The sequence below is a fragment of the Lupinus angustifolius genome, chromosome LG06, assembly GCF_001865875.1.
Source record: "Lupinus angustifolius cultivar Tanjil chromosome LG06, LupAngTanjil_v1.0, whole genome shotgun sequence".
Taxonomy (NCBI): domain Eukaryota; kingdom Viridiplantae; phylum Streptophyta; class Magnoliopsida; order Fabales; family Fabaceae; genus Lupinus; species Lupinus angustifolius.
Window position 1 is genome coordinate 8,250,387 of NC_032014.1, and position 23,303 is coordinate 8,273,689.

General features: G+C 33.1%; 3 protein-coding genes, 1 long non-coding RNA gene and 1 pseudogene across 7 annotated transcripts; 3 read left to right on the forward strand and 2 right to left on the reverse strand.

The window, feature by feature from the left end:
* On the forward strand, positions 337–15,448 carry LOC109349540. The gene is made up of 3 exons (XR_002107991.1): positions 337–349; positions 3,375–3,379; positions 15,286–15,448. It is a non-coding gene; the product is annotated as an uncharacterized LOC109349540 (long non-coding RNA).
* Positions 4,171–5,830, forward strand: LOC109349534 (zinc finger protein ZAT5-like). The gene has a single exon (XM_019590372.1). It carries the CDS (start codon positions 4,217–4,219, stop codon positions 5,516–5,518), a length of 1,302 nt encoding a protein of 433 aa, XP_019445917.1. The 5' UTR covers positions 4,171–4,216; the 3' UTR covers positions 5,519–5,830.
* On the forward strand, positions 7,633–11,233 carry LOC109349538 (vesicle transport protein GOT1-like). 3 transcript variants are annotated; one of them, XM_019590375.1, is made up of 7 exons: positions 7,633–7,764; positions 8,749–8,817; positions 9,595–9,686; positions 9,795–9,875; positions 9,969–10,066; positions 10,147–10,228; positions 10,789–11,233. In XM_019590375.1, the coding sequence occupies exons 2-7, from the start codon at positions 8,787–8,789 to the stop codon at positions 10,825–10,827; spliced, it is 423 nt and encodes a 140-aa protein (XP_019445920.1). In that variant the 5' UTR covers positions 7,633–7,764; positions 8,749–8,786; the 3' UTR covers positions 10,828–11,233. The 3 variants fall into 3 exon arrangements, with proteins under 3 accessions (XP_019445920.1, XP_019445922.1, XP_019445919.1); XM_019590377.1 differs by lacking the exon at positions 7,633–7,764 and adding an exon at positions 8,416–8,581; XM_019590374.1 differs by lacking the exon at positions 7,633–7,764 and having other exon boundaries at positions 8,659–8,817.
* Positions 11,672–14,141, reverse strand: LOC109349535 (annotated as a pseudogene).
* Positions 15,364–22,486, reverse strand: LOC109349531 (alpha-1,4 glucan phosphorylase L-2 isozyme, chloroplastic/amyloplastic-like). Of its 2 annotated transcripts, XM_019590366.1 has the most exons (16): positions 22,152–22,485; positions 21,836–22,065; positions 21,644–21,745; positions 20,775–20,951; positions 20,263–20,538; positions 19,478–19,749; positions 18,767–18,884; positions 18,405–18,620; positions 18,198–18,359; positions 17,930–18,082; positions 17,633–17,761; positions 17,274–17,510; positions 16,696–16,772; positions 16,332–16,518; positions 15,829–16,029; positions 15,364–15,582 (listed from the first exon to the last, which is right to left on the reverse strand). In XM_019590366.1, the coding sequence occupies exons 1-16, from the start codon at positions 22,366–22,368 to the stop codon at positions 15,466–15,468; spliced, it is 2,871 nt and encodes a 956-aa protein (XP_019445911.1). In that variant the 5' UTR covers positions 22,369–22,485; the 3' UTR covers positions 15,364–15,465. The 2 variants fall into 2 exon arrangements, with proteins under 2 accessions (XP_019445911.1, XP_019445910.1); XM_019590365.1 differs by having other exon boundaries at positions 18,198–18,620; positions 22,152–22,486.

Consider the following 23,303-nt stretch of genomic DNA (forward strand, 5'->3'; position numbering starts at 1 on the left):
CATTTTGATTAAAAGGATTCAGAAGGGGCAAAATAAAGTTTCTCATTCGTTTTAAAGTGGGATGCCTAGAAAAAACGTGAAGCGAACGTGTCTTGCATGTTTCCTAATTCAGCATGTGCCTTTATCTTGTCTTAGGAAGTTCCAATTCGATCTAATGGGCGAGATATGAATGTTGTGTAATGTGACCAAATCCCTTTACATATAGTAACTTCACCCTCTTGGTAAAGGAGCCTGCTAACATTCTCTCCACTAGCTTTGGAGGATAAATCCTCAAACAACTTTCAACCATTTATTTATTCATATGATAATAGATGTCTGAGATTAAAACTGGCAACCTTAGAAAGAGAAAGTAAATGTATCAAACAATTCATTATCAACCAACAGGTGTTTCGCCTTAAGCAAGGTATCGGGTTCGAGTCTTGTGAATGGAAAAAATGTCCGCCGGGAGAGTTAGCCCCACGTACTTGTGAATGTTCCCGACTCAGACATGATTGTTTCCAGTCCGAAGATACATGTGGAAAACTAAAAACAATTCATTATCACTGCATAATTAATGGCATTTTTTGTAAGACTTATTGAAGGGTGAATTGGCAGCAAAGAAAAAAGAACTGAAAGGTTAATAGACCATAAAATAGGAGGGTCTGCCAGAAACATCCATGAAAGGAGGGGAGAAGAATAATCACTATAGAAACTTGATAGAAGATGACAGTGTATGTAAGTGTTTACCCTTTATGAGAATTTATAGATGTTGAAGAAGGTGATGGTGTTGAAGTTTTCCTTAGTTCCTGTGTATGATTTAAACCTATAGATTAATGAACATTTTCAAAACTACAAGAAATTCATCAAGCTTTCTTCATTTTTTGAGTTCTAGGAGCTTCTTCATTACCTTCCTAATAAATGATAAAGACTCAACATGGTTTCAAATAAAACGAGAGGTTAAAAGAAGCAACAGAAAAAAATTATGTGCTGGGGGTAAATAAAATATGGTTTCATATAAAGCTATGGTTATTTTAAAATTTTATTTTATTACATACAAAAACAAATTATTAATTAATTATAACTTGCTCTCATAAATTCAATATTTTTTTAACTTCATGAAAAAATGATAGTTTATTATAGCTTAGACAATGATAAAATGTTGGAACTAAGAACAAAGGAACCTAATCTTACAGACCTATCCCTAATAGTTTGGGGACCAAATTACATGGTGGAGTTTTAACTTTTAACTATTTCTAGTTTGTTAGGAAATAGTTTCCAAGCCAATATGAAATTCAGAAGCTGATCCTTTTGAATCACCCCCTTTTCCAATTTTCCTCCTATAATTCTCATTTTCCCATGATAATGGTGCAATACGTATGGAGTTATTAACTAAGTAAACAAGTACCTTTCTTTTCATCTCATAGTTTCGATGACTATAGGGATTGGACTATGTTAAAACACTACTCTCTCATTTTTTGCCAAATAAATATATAACAATTGAATAAGTTATACGATCCTCCTTGAATATACTTATTGATACCAATCTAGGATGAAAGGAAGAACCTAAAAAATATAAAGATAGCATGTGATATCTCCCAACCTAATTTATCTTTCTATTTTCTTCCACCAATAATTTGTCTTAGATAAATTTGAAGTCAAAATCTTTTAGACAGATAGAGATTATAAGAATAAATAATAACTTCAACTTTTTTTATCTTAATATCTAACTTCTAATACCATCTTTAAAAAATTCAACTGCATTTTGTTGCTATTTTCACTTCTAATTTAATCCACATATAAAATTGATATATAAACAGTCTAATTATTTTTAATTTATTAAAGCATCTTTCCGCCCGAGTGAATTGCACAAACGGAAATAACTTTTATAGTGTTTTTATTTAAGCCTTGTAATTATTTTTTACTACCAACTTTAATAAACGTTTAAGATATTATAAACTAATTTGATAGGAGTATATTTTAGAAATTGGGTATTAAAATGGATATTTAGCACTTGAGTAATGTCAGCAAATCTCACATCCAACTTCAATCAATTATCAATAAATTAAAGAGAATGGGCATAGTTTCCTAATATTTGCTATATTTCATAATCTAATTTCCTTGTGTCTTCCAAGGCATGACATAGATAAATCAGCCAAATGACACAAAAAACTAAAAAACAAGTTAATATGACTCAAGGGGTCAATACACCATTGAAAAGGAGCTCTAATTGATACCTTGTTCGAGATTGTGACCTTTAACTTGTCTGTGCTTGAAAGCAAGATTGAGATTTCATATTTTTTGTGTAATCTCTAACTTTTGTTATGTTAAGTTGTTGTTAGGCAATGCCTCTAGTCTTTATTATAAAGGTTTGTAGATTATTTATCCTTTTTGTAAAAGTTGTGTGCTTAAAAGCAAGATAATCCAAAGATAGTTTGGATGTTGATATTTTGTTATGCCATGCATATCAAATATGTTACTCCCCAAGGTCTAGACTCTATAGAAGTGGGATAGAAACATCCTAATAAAAAATCATATAGGTTGATCTAGTGGTGAGTTGAATAGAACAACAATAAGTTCATTTAGTGGTGTAAAGTTTTCTTAAATTATCAAAAAAATCAAAAGCTTAAAAATGCAATTCATGAGAAAGACTCTGTTGTAATAAATAACGATACACCCAAAAATAGATTAATTTTTTACCTAAAAATTGGGAAATATAATTGATTGTAAAAAAAAATATTGATAACAATAAACTTAGAGATTTCTTCTTGAGTCTTCACCTTTATTCGTAGGTCAGACAATAAAGCAACATGTGATCTCATTAGCCAAAGAATACATGCTTTTGTAGGTGGGAATACTTTGATAACTATCCTAACTTTTCATTGATATACTCATTTTTTTCATTAATGAATTTCTTTTTTTCAAAATAAAGGATCCAACTTTGATCAAAATGTTTGGAATCCAACTATTTATCAATTAAAATATACTTCGCCAAGCTAATTATTTTAGGTACTACTCCATTACTTATCCTTTAAATTATTTATTCACTTTAATTAATGAATTTCACCTTAAAAAAAATAAAACTTGAAACTAAATGCTCAAGGAATCCAACTATCTATCAATTAAAATAGACTTTGGTAGTGTAAATTAATTTAAGTACTATAAGTGATACTTTAAATTATTTATTCACTCTCCTTAATAATTAGTAGTTGTATTAGGCTTTTTATTTTACCACATTGTTATTGAATAATTTAAATTATTTCTAAGGTTGATAGTTCGATTACCGAGAATAACAGTTGCCTTGTTAGGAGAGGCAGATACGAATCCTAAAAATGATTAGTTCCTTACCAAAAAATACGAGGGAATACTATTGGTATTACAAGGAAAAAAAATGATAGTTGGGGTTGCACAATTGTGTTCAGAGAGACTCATCTCAAACTTGAGCTTCACTACATAAGTGTGATTTTTCTTGCAAAAAAACATACTAGTTTACACTCCATAATTAATCAATTTTCTAATGTAAATATGTGATTTTTTTGGCTAGAGGCTCACTCAGATTTAAATCAGATTGGACCGTATCAAAAATATTTTATGATGAATTGAAAAAAGATTTTGATATGCATAAATCCACTGATATATCAGGTGGGCTCAAAATGAAACCAATGGTTTCGGCCTATTTTGTCAGCTCAAAGGCGAATAGCATCACTTATCAATTTATTTTGTTACATCATTTTATGCATGGAATTCTCCTTCAACTAAACACACGACACAAACGAGAGATAAACCAAAGAAACAGTCATGGTTTTTGCTCATTCTTATTCTTCAGGCCATCACTAGTTGCAAGCAGAAACAAACCCCAATTCTTCAAAATTTGTTTTTTCTTCTTCTATCCAAAACCACATTAAATTCTATTGGGAAACGGAAATTAAGGGGTCTATCCCCTTTTCTGGGTCGGATCTTGTATTTGTAGAACTGTCACATCTGATGATCATTTTGATTCTCTTCTGATCATCACTATCTGCTGAAAAAGAATTAAACTTTGTGATCTCAAATTTTATCCCTTACTTCTCTTCTCTACTTTCACCATTTGGGTTGTTGCTGCTGCTATCAATAGAGTTATAGAGGTATGTTTATGATATAGAAAATTTTCTTATATTTTTTTTGGTTTACTTTGTTGTGTACTTGAGTATATAAATATATTTGGATCAGATATTAAGATTCATTACATCATATCAATCCAATGGAGGAGAAGAAGTTTGTGTGTAAGTATTGCAGCAAGAGTTTTCCATGTGGGAAGAGTCTAGGTGGTCACATCAGGACTCATATGACTGAAGAAAGAAATAATAAGAATGCTAATGCTGAATGTGATGATCTAAACTTGGATGGTGTGAGAATGAAGAAGAAGAGGGATTTATGGAGTGAAGCTGGTTATGTCCTCAGAGAGAACCCCAAGAAAACAATGAGGTTTGTGCATTCCAATGCTACTTTGGAACAACAAGAAGAGGATGAGAAGTTCTGCAAAGAATGTGGAAAAGGCTTTCCATCATTGAAAGCTCTTTGTGGCCACATGGCTTGTCACTCTGAGAAACAGAAAATGGTTATGGATAATCAATCTGATACTGAGGAGAATTGTGATATTCTGAAGCATCCAAAGAGATCCAAGAGAATGAGGTTCAAAACCCTTAGCAATAATCAGACATATTCTTCTTCTGTTCCTTTGGCAAATGGTTCTTCTTCTGTGTCAGAGGTAGAGCAGGAACAGGAAGAGGTTGCAATGTGTTTGATGTTGTTGTCCAAAGATTCTAGCCATAAGGGTCCTTTTGGTTTTGTTACTGAGTCTTCTGAAAACAACTCGGTTGTTGTAGAGGCAGCAAAATCTTCATCTGTTGATATGAGGGTAGGTGCAAAAAATGGTAACAAGTTTGTCTCTAATGGTTATGATCTTGTAGAGAAGGTTTCAAACGATGAGTTTAAGTCTGAGTTTGAGGATTACAATGTTGAATCAAGGAAGATGCTGAGCATGAATAAAGGGAGAAGCAAATGCGCTTTAACTGTACTCAAGAAGAAATCAGTGATGGGGAATTTGGATTATGATAGAAATGAAGGAACTACAAGGAAGTTTGATTCTAGAAAAACAACAAACTGTGATTATCATGGTCATAGCAAAAAGACAGAAAACATGTTTGATAGTGATGAAATCTATGAGACTGGTAAAAAAGGATGGAATAATGAGAGCTTGGCTTATGATTCAATTGATGAGAGTGATGAAAACAGTTCAGACACTGATTCTTTTCCTGCTCCAAAGTATCATAGCAGTAAGGTTTTGAATGGAAAGAAGTGTAGCAAGGCCAAGAAGAAGTTGAAGTCAAAGAAAAGCAGAGAACATGAGTGTCCAATATGCTACAAGATTTTCAAGTCAGGCCAAGCCTTAGGAGGTCATAAAAGATCCCATTTTGTTGGAGGTTCTAAAGAAAACACTGTGGTAATCAACCAAGGTCCACGCCTTATTGATCTCAATCTACCAGCTCCTGTTGATGAATAAGAAAATGAGAAACCTTGGTTTTGCTTTGCATCATTTTGAAGCATCTTCTGTTGAGGTACCTGAATATCTGGAATTCTGAAAAATGTTGTCTTTATATGATGAAAAAAGCAATTGCAATGCACAGCCAAGTGGGTGGTAAATGGTTTTTGTTCTTAGCTCCTTATATCTTTTATTTGGTAGAATGTAGTTGTTTCCTTTCATGTTAATAGAACATGGCAATTTGCTAGTGTCTCAGTTGAAAATTTTGTTTCTTCCTTTGCTGCAAATAATACATCCATCTTCACCAATTTAATTATTATTGAGAATATTTGTCTTTCTGTTGTTTTTTCATTTCTGGGGTTCTACAATTTTTTATCCTTATGTAGAAAAATAGTTTTATGGCTTTATTAATTTATGGCTGATGCATCTTATCAGTGATAAGCAGTGACCTAAATAATAGTGCTTCATTTTCAACCCAACTTGAATATCTCATTTCCTTTTTTCAATATGGTGAGTCCATTATGCTCATTATATGAGTGGCTTCTATGAGGAGGGTGTTAATTTCCTTCACCAGAAATTTATGTTTAATATAATTTTATCCTTGGGCATTGAAAAAGAGAAGTGGTTGCATTTTCTCGAGGCTGAAGATTTGACAAAGGTAATTACTCTAGTTAGTAGAAGTGTAGAACTATGAGGAAACAAAGTAACAAACTTTTATTTTATTTAATATATTGAGATAAAAATGTGGGTTGAAGTGGTTGTAAGGTCTTCCTTTTACAACTGAAGATAGCAAAGCTTATAATTGCTCCATGTGTATATGTCTAACACATAGTTCTAATAGAAGGATGATTTGTGTGCCTTTTTCTAATGCCAATCACTGTAAGTTTTGTTTGGCTTGCTTGTTCAATTCTTTTACCCATTGGAATGTATGCGTGGACCACTGCTATTATGTTAGCTCTTGGTTTCATGTGCCCACTCAAGACAACATCTCAACATGCTTTCAGGTAGAGTACATAAATCACTCACATCTTACAAACTATGTGTCAATCTATGTTTTATATCAATGATAATTTTATTTTAATTTTTTTTCTATTATTCATGTGGTAATATGATTGGTCCGAGACGGAAAATAAGACACTATTAAAGACGGATAATTGTGTCTCAATTTATGTCTTCTACAATCAAAATGTTACGTTTTAAAAAAAATTCTATCTTTATCCTTAGATAGATTCTAAAGGACACTCAATAATCAAACTGTCAAACACAACTCTCTAGAATCATAAAAGAATATAATAATCAAAGATTGTAAACATATTTATAAATACTTGAGATATGATTTCTTTTGGAGAATTTTCACCTCTCCTGATAGAGATTGTAAATATATGCATACAAAAGATGGTAACGTTTAAAATGGGCCATTTAGTACCAAATAATCCACCATTTAGTTATCTAATTCTATCATTAATCCATGTTCTATAATCTATATTATAAACCATGTATCATATTTATCTTAAATACATAATGTAATAATCATGTAAGAAGTGATAAATCATATATTCAAATAAGCTCGTATTTCTGCCATACTATATATTCAGTATCAATGGCCCACAGTAGACCATCTCTATGTTGCAAAAATTAGATGAATGGTAAACATTGAAACTAAAAGTGAATGCCTTATAAGCTAATGAGACTATTATTGATACATGTAGTCTTTTTATCTCATATATGATTAACACTTCCTAATTATAAGAAATTTTTTATATTTTAAAAGTGATTTTCTGAAGTTTTTTATTTTTAATAAATAGATAGATAGTTAGTATTATTCTTGTAAAGTGATATTTTTTATTTTATTCCATATTGAGGTGACTTTCATTAAACTATGTTAACGTTTTTCATCCGAATTTAACATTGACAAGAATTAAGACTAATAAATGTAAGAACAATTTCAAAACATATAAATTTACATTAAAAATCAGTTATGCATTTGCTATTTTATCATCATTCAAACGTGAAAATAAATAGCATTACAATATTATGATATAATAAATGTATATAAATCGATTAAAAAAAAGTAAAAATAATAGCATTTATTTGCAAGATTGGCATGCTTACCCGGTAAGACACCATCCTATTGGCGGTTACACCTCACTCACCCTCCCTTCTCATCATTTCCTTCATTTATCACCTCCTTCTAACCTTATAAACCATTATCTTCATTTTCCACCCAAAATCAAATATCTTAATTATTTTCCGACCTAAACTTACAGGTTTTTACCAATAACATCGTCTTTTTTATTTTCATGTCTTTTTTCTATTCACTTTATATTTCGTTTTCTCGCGATCTATAATTCATATCATGGATTCAAGTTCTCGTATCTATTTCATTTAAATAGTATCATTAATTGCAATTTTATTTTCGTATTGTGTTGGTTTGGTCTTAGATTTGAAGGATTATTTTGATTTTAATCGAGTAGCGCTTTTTAGTTGGATTACAAGTTTAGAAAATGAGATAATGGTCTGTGTACTCGTTTTCTTGAGAATAAAGTATCACTAATTGCCAATTGGAAAAGAAGAGTGAAATAATTGTTATTGGCTAATGCCTGTGTTTATTGTTTTTGAAAAGTAGGGTTTTATTAAGGGTTATAAATAAATTTTGTGAAGTTATCTATTTGTTCATTGCTTCATTATATTAGCTAGCTTAAATTATGTTTACTTACCTTCTGTAGTGGTGACTATGACACATGTTAAGCTGCTTTGAGCAAATGGACCAGCAATCAACACAAGTATTATTATATAGAGTAAATTGCACTCACACCTCTCCGACCTGATATAGGTGTAAAGAATGTCGGAGTGGTTTGTTTAGTTTCATTAAGTCTCCGGGGGTGTGGGTGTATTTACTCTATTATACATCGTTGCCTCATTAAAAATAGGCATGTTTATATTTGAGATCTACTTCTGGATTTGGAAATTATCTGATATGTTATGTTTTTATAGTCGAAATGTCCATGTTTCAGGATTTATATTCTGAACATTTTATGTTTAGAATTCACTTTCCTTGTTCAGTGGGAGATGAATATATTTTTGGTACTGAATTCTTAGTAGTTGCTGACTTGCTGTTGTTAGAATATTTTCTTGGATTTCAGTCTTCCCAGGTTGTGATCTTGCAGTATGATCCTCAAATTAAAATGTTCATGTAGGATATGATCCTCATTAGTTTTATTAACTTAGATTGGTTATTTTTTATATTTCAGAGGAGGCAAGGTGCTTGAACTTCTGAATTGTTGGTAAAATGGTTTCGTTTGAGATGAATGATAGAAAGAGTAAGTGAGATATTTGATATTTTATTCTTAGATCAATGATAATGATATTATATGAAGTGATCTACTTTCATTATTTTTTTATGATAGATAAGTGATGTCATTTGTCTTTGGTGCTCATGTGTGAGAATATATTGTCAAGATGCTTCATATTGAAGCCAAGGGAACTTAGAGGAAATAAGAACATAATTTCCCACCAAAGTCTTTAAGCAAAAAGCTAGACATGTTAGTCATTTTCATAAGTGATGATCCATTTCTGTTGTCAAAAGTAACAATCTCAATTGTGATAGTGGTTTTACCGAGTGCTGTAGTGAAATTGATTCTGTGAAAGTAATAACATCACCTATTGGAAGTAATTGTAATCTACCAATAATGGAATTGCTTTTCACATTGTACAGTATGGTATCCAAACACATATTTTCTTAAGATTCTCGGAAGAAGAAAATTGTCCTAAGACATATACTGTTAGATACAGATTTCAAGACATGTTTTGGTGCCTTTGTCTTCTTCTGTCATTCTGGTTGGCAGAAGTATGGTTTTGACTGAACTGTACTAATTATTTTTCACCTTACAGTTGGTAATTTGGTATATACTTCTGTCCTATTTGTCAACTTATTGACAATTTTATGTTCTAATTATATTTAATGCATGATCCACATGACATGATATACGATAGATCATTATGGTGTTGTTCGATCTATGTAGCCGACCCTACCTAGTGGGGAGCAAGGCTTGATTATTGTTATTATATTTAATGTATGTGTTTGGCCTATTATACAGAGATTGGATTAGGATTAACTGGCTTTGGTGTATTCTTCTCTTTCCTTGGGATTGTCTTCTTCTTTGACAAGGGATTGCTAGCCATGGGAAATGTAAGTTTAAGCTATTACAGGTTTCTTGCTTAAGTAGTTGCTTCATATTTTGTTCTGCTTAATAGCATCTTTTCTGACACCTTGTTAACTTTTTGTGGCTCAAATCAGATCCTGTTTGTTTCTGGGGTGTCCTTAACCATTGGGCTAAAATCCACTATGCAATTCTTCATGAAACGAAGTAATTTCAAGGTAAGTTTTTACATGTTTACTGTCTCTTTCAATTAGTGTAATGTGCTTTCTTCATTGTAAATATTCTCCTCTCACCTTTCACCTTCCTTTTAGGGGACAATCTCATTTGGTATTGGATTCTTTATTCTCATCATCGGGTGGCCTATTCTAGGCATGATCGTTGAGGCTTATGGGTTCATCGTGCTATTCAGGTTTAGTGGAATTTGAAAGAAACTCTGGTTTTTACTTATGTTTATATGTATAAAACTAATAATGGATTTATACTATGCAGTGGTTTCTGGCCTACACTGTCTGTTTTCATACAGAAGGTTCCTGTACTTGGTTGGTTGTTTCAACAGCCATTTGTCCGATCGGTATGTATTTATTTGTTATGAAATGGCTTTGCTTGTGTTCTTCACTGAATCATCTTATTCATTTACCATTCTGGGTGATACCATATCAATAATATTTTTTCACTAAAGTCATCAAGAAATTATTAGTTGCTCTGGTTCATTGCGACATCTTGGGTTTCATTCATAGATGTAAAAGATTGACAAAGGACAGCGAGTAAGCCCAACGATTACATAGCATGTAAATTGTAGTCTTGTAATACTGAAGTTGGATAAAGAGCTTTTAAAGTTAGAAACGTTTTCACTTGTTCAGTGAGGGCTATATGTAGAGGTACAAATGATGCATCAGTTCCCTGATATCTAGGGAAGAGGTCCTGAACTCCTGATACATGTATTCTGTTACAACTTTTGACCGTGTAGGACAATGGAAGAAAAATCTGATGTTAGTAGTTGGTTCTATGCAAGAATGTTGAATATTATGTGGAGGTTTTCCCACTCTTTTCTAGAAGTTGAAGCCTTTTTTATTGATGTACACAATATGCTGAATTTCAAACTGAACTTGCTAATTTTCTGTCAATTTGCAGTTGTTTGACCGCTATAGAGGCAGGAGAGTGCCTGTGTAACACAGGAATCTATGGAAGCCTTATGTATCTGCTAGCAAGCACAATTGTATATGTAAAGAAAATACTATCATTACGAGACCTAACTTCGAAATGGGTTCGCAATCTGATGGTAGAAAATGATTTTCATTTTATCATGATAGTCATGCAGTGCAAAGGAAACTGAAAAGGAAAGTGATAATCATTTTACTACTTACTATATTGGTCCTTTGGTTCTAATGGTTAGTGGAAAATCAATAGATTTTGGGGGTTGCCTGTTCTGCTATTCCGTTTTCATTACTATTCTAATCAGACACCTTTGTGATGCTTCACTGTGGAATATCACTGGGGAATTTGTTCACACACTCTATGAGTGTAATGATTTTTTTGGCGATGTTAATGCAGCAATATGAAACTGCTTTATTTTTTATCTTTTACCTTGTCATCTATACGATTCTTTCATTTCAGTCTACAAGATGCTGATTATTTGAGTTATATGTTGATTATCCATTAGTGTGGGATTCGATATTGTTGCTTGAAACAAATGGAATCCTTTTATTAAGGTACAAGATGCTAACATGGAATGGATATATATACGAAAAGAAATCAATTTTTTATATTTCCATTAACTTGTACTGTTAAATTAGAATAAAAACCCAAATTTATTTGTAAAGGAAAAATACGATTACTCGAAATTTGAAAAATATCCATTTAGTCCTCCAAACATTAAATTAAAATTTGCAGAACAAGGACACTGTCAATTATAAAAATGTGTATTTGTCTCTCGAGTACTCTGAGTTTCTATTTGTTCAATATAACATAGTCCTGTACCAAAAACAAATATAGTCCATTGTACACCCCAGTGTTCATTACTTATTATTGTATACTTTAAATTAAGAACACCAGAACCAAAAGTTGCATTAACATTTGATAATTGAATGGTCATTGGTGAAGAAGTTTAACTATTTGTTTTCCAAAGTTGCGACCACTGAAAAGTCCAACAAGAGCTGCTGGACCATTTTCAAGTCCTTCAACAATGTCTTCAACATATACTATTTTCTTTTCTCTAATGTATGGCAGCACAGTATCTAAGAGCTTTGGATATAGATGATGGTAATCTCTGTGTGTAAACCCTTTTATACTTAGTCTCTTGAATGCAATCTGCATGATATTTTTTAGAGGTTCAGGCTCAGAAAGATTGTACTGTGAAATCATTCCACACACAACAATACGGCCATGGAACTTCATGTTTAAGAGCACTGCATCAAGTATTTTACCCCCAACTTGCTCAAAGTAGAGGTCAATTCCATCAGGGAAGCACCTAATGACAGATAATACACCAATAATTATGGTTGAATGAGTTTTAAGACTTAGAGAGAGTATTCTACAAGAAAAAGACAATCAACTTAACACTTAAAATGTATAAGGTTGGGTGAGCCATTTAGAAATAACGATAACTTAAAAAAAAAAATACTTTGCACAAATCCGTGCGGAAATTTGTCTATGACAAATAATTCCCACTTGGTAGGAGTCTTGCGCACTAGACCGGGCTGAAAAATAAATTCCCACCTAATAATTTCTCCATTAGATGTATCCAAAATTTCAACTAGAATGGCTTTATTTCACACACCATATTAAGAATCCAAGATTTGCCTTAAGCTGAAATGTTAAGGAAAACTATCTCTAGTCCCATGTTATATAATCTTTGCTGACCTTTTCAAAGCTGCATCCAAATCAGGCTCTTCCTTGTAATTAAAAGCATCATCAAACCCAAGCTTGTTCTTTAGAAGATCAACCTAGATAAATATCATGGGGCTAAGGACTCAGGTGCATATCTAGCAGAAGATTGTACTAAGAATGATCAAATTCTACGGATCATGTGATGTTTAGGACAGAAATTGTACCTTTTCTTTACTGCCTGCACTTCCAACAACATAACAACCGATCAATTTCGCAAATTGTCCAACCAACTGACCAACAGCACCGGTTGCTGCTGAGATGAAGACACATTCTCCTTTCTTTAGAGAACCAATTTCATAGATAGCAGCATATGCAGTAATACCAAGCATGCCTATTTAAATACAAAACAAAAAACATCACAAAATAACCAAAATTAAGTCATAATAAATTTGTTTCTTTTAGCATTTCATTTAGAATTAACACAACTATGATGAAAATTGTTTCTAAGAAACTTAATTACCAAGAATTCCAGTGTAGTAGGAAAGGGGAACATCAATGTGGTGGATTTTGTAGAGCCAATTTGGTCTTTCAATGAGACTATATTCTTCCCAACCAATTGTCCCTCAAACTAAATCACTTGCACTAAAATTAGGATTTCCTGAATCCAGAACTTTGGCTACTCCAAATCCGTCTATAGGCTGCAAGGCGAAAACCAAATGAAACAAGAGCAACAAAATTCAACATAAGCTCAAGAGTGATTGAAGCATCATAATAGTTTATCAAATTTAGTTTGGAGAATGCAGAGAAAATAATGAACATTAAATAAAAAACATGTTACAAACTTTCGGGTAGTTTAGTTGAAATTCCTATTATTTTCTTGTAGATTAAGAATCTTTCCTTTTCTTGGCACATAGCAGATGTAATAGGCTTTTAGTCTCATATCCTTAGCTTAATCTGACCAATCTCATAAAAGGACTCTACTTTCTATTCCCATTTCCTTATTTAGTTTTTTCTTATTGATAAATTAGTCCCTGAAATATGTGATCGGTTTTGCATTAATCTTTGGAGGGACCTTATAGCAACCCCATAAAGTGTAAAAGAAACACTGAGGGACTAAAGTAAACATTTATTTATATCCAAAGTGAAGAAGATATAATTTACCAAAAAAAGTGAAGATATATCAATTTAATCCATATCAAAACTTACTGAGCCAGGGGTGTAATAGTCCGAATGATGTTTATGGGCTTTCCTTATTTGGAATTGCATGGTAGGATCACAAGAAAGGTAAATATTCTTCACCAGAATGGCATTTGATCCTTGAGGGACCTGAAACTTAAGGGTACTTATTTTTATGTACATATCAGATTCTTTGGGGGAACCAGTAACATAGTCCTTCAATATTACTTGCTTGTTTTGCACTTCCTCTCCAGTACTATTATTCTTTCCCATTGTGAATTGCCCTTCTCTGGTGTTATTTTGATGTTCTCTATGGTCCTAAACCACAATGGTTCTTTCTATTTATAGTTTACAATCCACACCCTCTATTAAGGAAAAAACAAATAAAATAATTTTCAAGAATTATGAGTATTAGAGTGTGACATCTTTGCTTACGAAAACTTGGTTCATGGTATCTTCACTTATATGAAAATGGGTTTGAAAATTAAGAGGTGCAATAAAAAATGGGGAGGGATCCATTTACTCCAAGAAACTAGGTAAATCCAATGGTTCGAATCAGTGAGTAGATCTAAATCATTAGATGACCATAAAATTTGATGGTCAAGATGATGAGTAAGTTTAAAATTTAGTGTTGGAATAAGTGGATCCCCACTCATAAAAAATAGGGAAAGAATGTAATGCTTGGTTTTGTTGCGTATTAGAATTTTATATTTATAGGCATCAGATAGAGGGTGATTTTTTGAATGAGTATGTGGAAGTGTGACTTGAAGTATGCAGTTTTTTTTGGACTTGGTTCACTCCCAACAACAAAAATGGACATATTGTGATTCATGACATTGCCTTTTCTAGACTCCACAAGAAACCACTAGGGTGTTTTGTTTCAATGTTACCCCTCCAACAATAGCTTATCCAAGTATTCAAACTCATGCATATTAGAGAACCAAAACACAAATGTTCAATTTTATTATTTATTTTTCTAAGAAATATTTATGTTGTTGCAATGTATGCTATCAATTATTTGTATAATTTGTAAATATGTTTCTTCTTATACTATGTTCTTGATGTTATAATTAGTTGTTAATTTTATTTCCCTTATCAACAACAAAAAATATTGGTTAGCTACAATTTTTGCCACCTAGAGTTAGAACATAGTTGATTTCTAGTACTTAGTTAGGACTACTGACTGTTTTAAAGAATTTTATGAGCAGGCTGTAAAACCTTGGTCATATTCAGATTTGATTAATTTCCTGCAAATGAGGAATATGAGAAGGCTGCATTTTAAAGGGATCCACGGCCAGGGTGTGGTGGCAACCACGACAGTGGATCAGTACACGCAATGATAGGCAGCAAATCACACCGGATTATGTTGGAGACACCACAATCGTAGATCGGAACAACACTGAGATTTCTAAATTAATGAAAGTTAGTCAACAACTAAATTGATTGATGGTGTGTAAAGTGAGGGTGAAAGTGATGCTTCTATAACGTGAAGATCAAATAGTCCGACGGTGTCAACCTTGGGGAAAATCTATTGTTCGACAAAGTATATCTTTCGATGTGTCACTAATTCTAATTTAAGTTAAGATTGAAATTTAATTTGAATTTAATTGAAAAGTTTAGAATCAGAATGCATTACAAAATGCTATGAAGTTAAGATTTACTCTCCCCAGGGCAACAAAAGCTCACATATTCTTTGCATGGCTATTCAAGAGAACTTAACCCCTTCTTCAGTTTTCAAGCGCTTGTGAACTTAATTCTGAGATAAGGAACAAGCTGAATATGCAAAAAAACTCAATATTTAACTATTCAAGGCAAGACAACAGGTTCAATTTGCCATATGTCTCTAGCATATTCATGAATAGTCCGGTCACTACTGAATTTGTATGAACCAGCTGTGTTCAAAATTGACATTCTTGTCCATCTCTGCACCAACAACAACAGCAAAATTTGAATCGTTACATGACAACCTTGATACAACAACTATTTGCATAACTTGTCTCTCCAATACTGGAGATGATTCTTTTCCCTTGCGGGTGTTGTAGAGATATGTCATAAATGAATACCATATCATTTCTTATGTGCATGAGAAATTAATGCAAATTAATTTGGACAAAGCTATTAGGCTCAGAAACTTATTTAAATGTGACCAGAGAGGTAGTTATTACTCACCTTTTGATCACGATATGCCTCATCAACTGCTTCTTGGGACTCCAAGTAGTTAGGGAAGTCCTTGCCAACAAGGAAATAATCAGCACGACCATACCCTTCATTTCCTTCCAATGACCCCATCAATTCTTCATAGTTGTAAGGGCCAAAAACACCACTTCTAACATATGCCTTCACTTCTTCAAACCTTGGGTCTGATACAAACTGCATTTACATTAAGGAACATACCATAAAAGTTGTTATTATTATGATAACTCCACTGGGTCTATGTTAAGACATAAATAACAATGGCTTAATGGATCTATAGAAGCCAAATTTTATGACTCTAAAACTTATTATTTTTATGATATCCAGAACTTAAGCTAATACATAATATGGGAATTCATGTCATGATTTCATTGCTGAGATTAGAAAGGTGAGCTAGCTTAAGGTTTTTTAGTAACTAGGATTTACATTTATTTTCACCAAATGCTGTTTTATGTTTTCTGGTTTAATTTGAAACTTACCTTTCCCTCAGCTCTTTCTTTCCGCAGCCCAGCGATCTCGTTAGCTTTTGCACCAAAAAGAAAGAAGTTATCTTCTCCAACCTCTTCTCTTATTTCAACATTAGCACCATCAAGGGTTCCAATAAGTACACATCCATTCATTGCAAATTTCATGTTGCTTGTTCCACTAGCCTCCATTCCAGCAGTGCTAAACATGAGACAAAAAGAAAAAGAAGAGTAAAACAAAAACTGATAGCATAGATGACAATATCAGGTTTAGAAAATGAATTCAATTAGGAATTACAAGAATATAAATCAACTAATCTAATTGCAAACCAAAATTAAACTATTTTGAGATTAAAAAATTAACTTAAAAGAAAAGTACCTGATGTGCTGGGACAACTCACTGCCAGGAATCAGCACTTCAGCAACACTGACATTGTAATCAGGGACAAATACAACCTACAGATTAAGATAAAGACCGAGAGTCCGAGATTAATTCTATGACTTTGTATTAGAACAGAAGGGGTTAGTTTAATGGCCTTCACCATATTAATTTTAGCATTTCCTTGTAGTAAACCTCCTCAGAATTTTCAGCCAGCATCCTATACTTTTATTTTGGAAGGGGGATATTTCTAGATTCTGCATTTTGGTTATAATCAAGTCTGAAGGATGAGCATGAAGCTGTGAATTACTTAGTGCATTTTAGCTGAAATATTGAAGTATTTAACTGTACCATTTTCTAGTTAAATTTTTGAGTTAGAGTTGAACCAAATTCTCTGGATTATAGCATATAGAACATATTTTTTTGTCACAAAGGAGGTCTAAGACCTGGTGCTACATGAAATAAAGCATTTAGATTTGTGTTCATCCCCATCATTAGGCACAGGCAACAAAAATCTTGGCATGACTATCATGGTCATGTGCTATGTGCAGCTACTGATCACCCAAGTTGTATGATACCTTCAAAAGATCTCCAATCTCTGGATCATGATTGACTGTAGCTCCTACATCTGTGATGAACTTTACTATCCTCTTGGCTTGAACATATGTTGCAAATGCTTTCCCCCCGAAAATACAAACCCGAGGAACAAACTTTTGTTTTCTATCTTCGGCACTCAATTCTTTCATCTTTTTGTAGCGATAAACAATTCCCAAGATATTCAGTAATTGCCGCTTATATTCATGAATTCGCTTCACCTGAAAATGAATAGTACTTTCTTAAACCAAACTAGATGCAAATGGAAGTTAGTCCCTCCTTTAATAAAAATGTTATCTGAGACAGAAAAATTAATGTATGTGCTTCATGGCTGAAAAACAACCTGTACATCAAACATTGCATTTGGATTGACAACATAACCAGTTTTCTCTTTGAGAAATGATGCAACCTTAATCTTGTTTCTTTTTTTGGATTCCATCCACTCCAATTGTAGATCCTCATTATCTGCAAACTGTTAAAAGATATGCTCAAGTTATAAAAAAACCATAAAAATTGTCTAGTGACATTTGATTAATGAGTCACTTATCAAGTTATGAATATGACCAGTCTTGCACATATATAGTATACATAAAAATTACCTTATTCAAATAGTACTCGTAGCTTAGCTAAATTAATTTACCTTGCGAAGTACAGCCAATTTCTCAAGATCTGTTACCCAATCATCTGTTCCAATCCATTGGGTTATGATGTTACTAAGATCAGGATTACAAAAACGGATCCATCTTCTAGGGGTCACCCCATTTGTTTTATTCTGGAATTTCTCTGGCCACAACTGTCAATAGTTAAATAATAGATAGATTTAATGAGCATTTTTCTGGATTCACATATAGGGATCCATATGAGCAATTGTTCATGAAAATACAGAAACATTCTGCTGCTATTCTCACCTTGTAAAATTCATCAAAAACTTCATCTTTCACAATCTCACTATGAATCTTAGCTACTCCATTGACAGAAAGTCCACCAACAACACAAAGATTAGCCATGCGAACCATCCTTGGCAGGTTCGGATCAACTTTGAATGTCCACTCCGTTTTCTTGTCAGCATCCTCCCTAGTAAAATTGTCATATTCTTCTTGTTCCTCTTCCCCAGCTTCATCATCTTCTTTATCTTTTGTTGCCTTTATATCATTATCATCAAGACCAATTTCTTTCACATTCTCAGAGGCAGGAACCTTCTTTAAATTATTAAGCAGCTCTATCACTGAGTTGGGTAACTCAATATTTTCTAGTATTCTCATCTTTCTAAGCTTTTGTTGTAACAAGTCAAGATCATCTATCCCATACTTGGAAACAATTTCATGTATGAACTGATTGACAAAACATAAATACATGGCATTAGATACAGATAACATTTCAAAAGGAAGAATGAAAAACATGGTTGGGAAAATGAACCAAGAACTATATATAACATGATAATTTGAACATCAAATCCACACAAGTTCTAAACCATTACCTCCTCATCTATTCTTCTTATTATCTCCACATGTCGAGGAAGCAAATCCTGAAGAAGTGTCAAACTCCATTTCTCTAGCGCTTCCGGCAGAACTGTGTGGTTTGTGTAAGCAACCGTTCTAACAGAAGAGCCATTGAAAGAGGGATCAGACTGTGTATAAAGATCAAAGTTAAATAGGAAAGTAACACTACAAAAGAATACATATTGTGGCAGAAGGAATCTTGTACCAAGTGATTGCAGTGAAAAATAAACAACGAACATCAGAACAAAAGAATACATGTTATCATTACCCAAAAAATATCCTCAAACAAGTAAACAATATTTTAAAATACTAACTCTTCGTATCGTCTCAAAGTCCCATTCCCGTTTGTGATTTGGGTTTCGGATGAAAAGAAAGAGAAATTGAAGGATTCGGAGACATCTCACAAGTATATCTCATAGTTTTGAAGCCTTTCATTTTCTTTCATTCCCCTCCAAAACTCAACTTGCAAAGGACCAATGGCCTTTGGACTAAAGTGTGGACAAAGCACATATCCATTTTACTTTGTGCCAAAATTCAATTTAATGGATACGAAGGACTGAACTTTGAGGCTTTAAGACTTTATTAAAACCAACTCTACTAGAAGTTTGAGTTATTAGTTGAAGGTCTAATAATGACTTTATATCCTTTTAATAAAGAACTGAATAAACAGAAGGTGTTAAATGATGTACCTTTTGGTAATATCCCAAGCTTTTTCCCAGCTTAAACCCTTTACATCCATCAATATCCTAATCAGTTCAGGAATGCAGAGTGTTGGGTGAGTATCATTCATTTGAACCACCACTTTTTCTGGAAAAGTGTCCCAGTTTACTGTATTTCCTGATCTCTTTTCAAAGCGTGCAAAAATATCCTGGAGAGATGCAGAGCATAATGTATATTGTTGCTTCAATCGCAGTACCTTTCCTTCTAAGGATTCATCCCCAGGGTACAACACATAGCAAACCTGTTTGCAATGTAACATAAAAAATGAGAATCAATAGTGATTCATGCAAATTGTCCACTTAACTTAAATATTATAAATGCAAATAAACGTTTCTAACTATTGGTGGATGAGAAGGATGATCCATCATAATTTATTTGTGGGCAACTGGCATATATAACCTTTCATTATACCTCTATAAAATTTAACAAGGGCACTAAACTTGGGTGCAAAAGTATCATAATTACAACATTCTAAATGTTAAAAAGAGAAGGACTAAATATTCAAGTTCATAACTGACAAAAAATATGTGACCCCTATTTTAATCGCTGGACAATGACAAATTTTAATTTGATATTTAAGTATGACAAATTTCGGTCAAAATAGTCCATAGTAGAATCTAATGTGTCCCTAAAATTTGTCGACCGACATTATAGATTCTTAAGGATCAAATTGCTCATTTTCCAATACTAAATTATGAGAAGTAATTTTTTGGGTCGAATTTGGGTATTTAGTAATAAAGGAGTATCGAAATACTTTCTCTGCATTTTTCATGGCAGCATATGCTTTGGCATGATCTCCAGTATTGAAAGCTTGCAAATCAAATTCAGCTGGTGAAACTTTAGTGGACCACAACCGCAGGTTAATAGTTGTTCTAGTTTTGTATCCAGGTATTGGAACATCATAAGCAACAGCTAATATATTTTCTCCTCCAATCCACTGTTTAGTTCCATTTGGCCCTGAAATAACTTCTCCATAGAACTTAACTGGATATGAGACATCATTTCTCAGAATTTCCCAAGGATTTCCCTTCTGTAAAGAGACACTTCAGTCAGTAAAAAAAACTTGTAACTTGCTCATAGGGATAGCCTTGCAAAGCACGCATAGATAGGCAATAAAAGAATTAAAGAACCATGCATGCCTCCCTAATAAGAAAAACAGCTTCAAGCTATTAACTATATTGATGCATATAAATAACAATAGAGATCTGCTGGGAATCGTGTCCCATGCAAACGTATGAGACATGATCTGGGACAACAGAATAATACCTCAAGCCAGTTTTCAGCTTCTTCCTCCTGACCATCCTTTGTTATAAGCTGTTTGAATAAACCATACTTGTATCTAAGTCCATAACCCCATGCAGGGTAATTAAGTGTTGCCAATGAGTCCAAAAAGCAAGAAGCAAGTCTACCTAATCCACCATTCCCAAGGGCAGCATCTGGTTCCTGAAAATTTTATATGAATCTGCTTTTAAATAAGCTCTAATTAATTGTTCACTATGTCTTTAATTCTATTATTTGACTCATAAGGATTATGTGGCTCTTTTAGTAGTATGTTTCCATGCAAGATGAATACTTTTTTATTGATAACGTACTTTCTCATTCCCTAAAAAAGATTCATTTCAGAGTCTCGGGAATCAAATATGAACCTTTTCCTTATTGTCCAGAGAAATCCTAGCTTATTAGTAGCAATCAAAGACATACCAGATAATTTAGAAACTAAACTACAATTGGTGTCCAACACCTATTAACTAAACTACTACTAAGGTCAGTTCAAAACAAAAGCTTCTAGATTTTGGGAGGTATACATTGGTGATGATAAAACACACTAAGAAGCTATGTGGCAAACACATTATCTCCATAGCCTTCTACATGACTATCTCATAACTTGGCTTAGTTCGAAAAATAACGTTCCGCATATACTACAAAAATATGCAATTAATCATTGATTTCTGATGGATAATAACAACTGAAATCCTCAAGATGACATTATTCCTGTCCTGTTGAACATACTAGTTACTCTTTACATTCTACCAATAGGACTAACTGATTGTCAAAAAAGGAAACAGAACCAAATCACTTCATAGCTTTAAAGTAAGAAAGTAATGCAATAATGGAAAGCCATAACATGGTTAGACCTGATTAGCTACATCCTCTAAATTTTGACCCAGCTTTCTGAGAGCCTCAGCATAAGGACCCGAGAGTTGTAAATTACCAATTGCATTTAGCAATGCCCTGCCCTGTACAATACCAAGAGCTAGAATTAAAATATAAACAAAGAAAGAAAAATTAAGAAATCTAAGTAAAATAAAGAAAACATAAAAATGAACCTGTAGATACTCCATGGACATATAATAAGCTTGCTTAACATTAATCTTCTCATAATAGTCATATGTTGCATTCCAATTTATGATGAGAGAATCACAGACACTTTGTGCAGTTGCAAGGTATGCCTTATCGAGCTCAAATTTCTCAGGAGAAAAGGATGTCTTGAACTCAGCATGATATTTGATGCTAGAAGCAATAGATGCAGAATCTGCTACAAAATTATCCAAAGTGCCTGCAATTGTTAAACTAGACTTTCCTTAGAAATTTGGATGTTTTAGCTCAATAGAAACATAAAGATTGGGAGAAGCAGTAAGCAACCTTGTTGAGACAATGGTTCATTCAGTTCCTGCCTTTTGTCACTGGCAACATTCTTAATAACGAGCTTTCTTAGTGCCCTTGTGGAGTTTGATTTTCTGATGAAAAACAGCTGGCAAATACTGTTTCTTTGAGTGAAACCTGTGATTCTTAACTTGGAACTGTAATGTAAAGGTGAGTTGGCATGCCTAAAGGTTGCTGAGAAGTGTAGAGCAGCCATTGCTGCAAAACTCTAATTCAGTATGTGTAGAAATAATGTTGTGACCTGTGAGGAAAAGGGGGAGAAGTCAGTGATAGAAGATGAAGTCTGTGTTTATCTTCTTATCCTTTTTATTCTTTCTTGCATTTACTTAATATATTGGAATTTGGAGATTGTGCTCATTGAAGACGAGCTAAAATATTGTTTGTTGTTATCTCTCCTTCTGCATGTGCATGAAAGTAGTTAATGACCGAAACATCCCTCCAATATTTCTGGGTTTGTGCCTTTCCCATTGGTCCATTTGGGTTTTTAATAATAATTTGTCCAGATATGATAATGCATACTGGCTTTATCTTATTGTCCAGATTTGGCCACTAGGACAGCAAATTATCATTTGTGCTTTCCTTTCCTATCCATGCCTTATAATCCCATAGTGAAAGATAGGACTTACGAGTTTCACATTGAGAATAAGATTTGTAGTTGTCTTACATCATGTCTTGCATTAATGAAAAAGTAATAAATATTTAATTTTTTAATTAATATGATATGTTTTTATTGGTGCGAAACATGATTTATGACATATTTTGGGACAACAAATCCTTACTTCAACCCATAACATTAAACAATAAAATACTTAACTAGGTATGACATTATGAAGTGGCATTCTAGAAGGTAGTGAGACTCATCTCTATTACTCTCTAGAGAAGTCAATTATGAAAAAATATTGAAAAACCAAATAACAAAGATATATTGAAGTTAAATTTAACCTTAAAAATTCATTACAAAATAGAATTTTCTCTCTTCTAGAGTGGAGTGTGGCTCTGTATAAGGGTTGAAGTCGCATGTATACAATTTCTCTCATCAGGAGCAGGGATAACAACACTATAACAAGATCCCTCCCTTTGATAATGGGCAATGACAAGATCACTCAACTCAACAGAATCTTTAAACCTACT

Bases quoted from the DNA above. Each gene is read 5' to 3' on its own strand.
- LOC109349534 (XM_019590372.1), top strand. From the start codon at position 4,217: ATGGAGGAGAAGAAGTTTGTGTGTAAGTATTGCAGCAAGAGTTTTCCA.
- LOC109349538 (XM_019590375.1), top strand. From the start codon at position 8,787: ATGGTTTCGTTTGAGATGAATGATAGAAAGA. The intron at 8,818-9,594 runs GTAAGTGAGATA...CCTATTATACAG, and splicing joins TGAGATGAATGATAGAAAGA to AGATTGGATTAGGATTAACT. The intron at 10,229-10,788 runs GTATGTATTTAT...GTCAATTTGCAG, and splicing joins AACAGCCATTTGTCCGATCG to TTGTTTGACCGCTATAGAGG.
- LOC109349531 (XM_019590365.1), bottom strand. From the start codon at position 22,368: ATGGCTGCTCTACACTTCTCAGCAACCTTTAGGCATGCCAACTCACCT. The intron at 19,750-20,262 runs GTATTTCGATAC...CATTGCAAACAG, and splicing joins CCATGAAAAATGCAGAGAAA to GTTTGCTATGTGTTGTACCC. The intron at 17,762-17,929 runs GTAAATTAATTT...ATCTTTTAACAG, and splicing joins AATTGGCTGTACTTCGCAAG to TTTGCAGATAATGAGGATCT.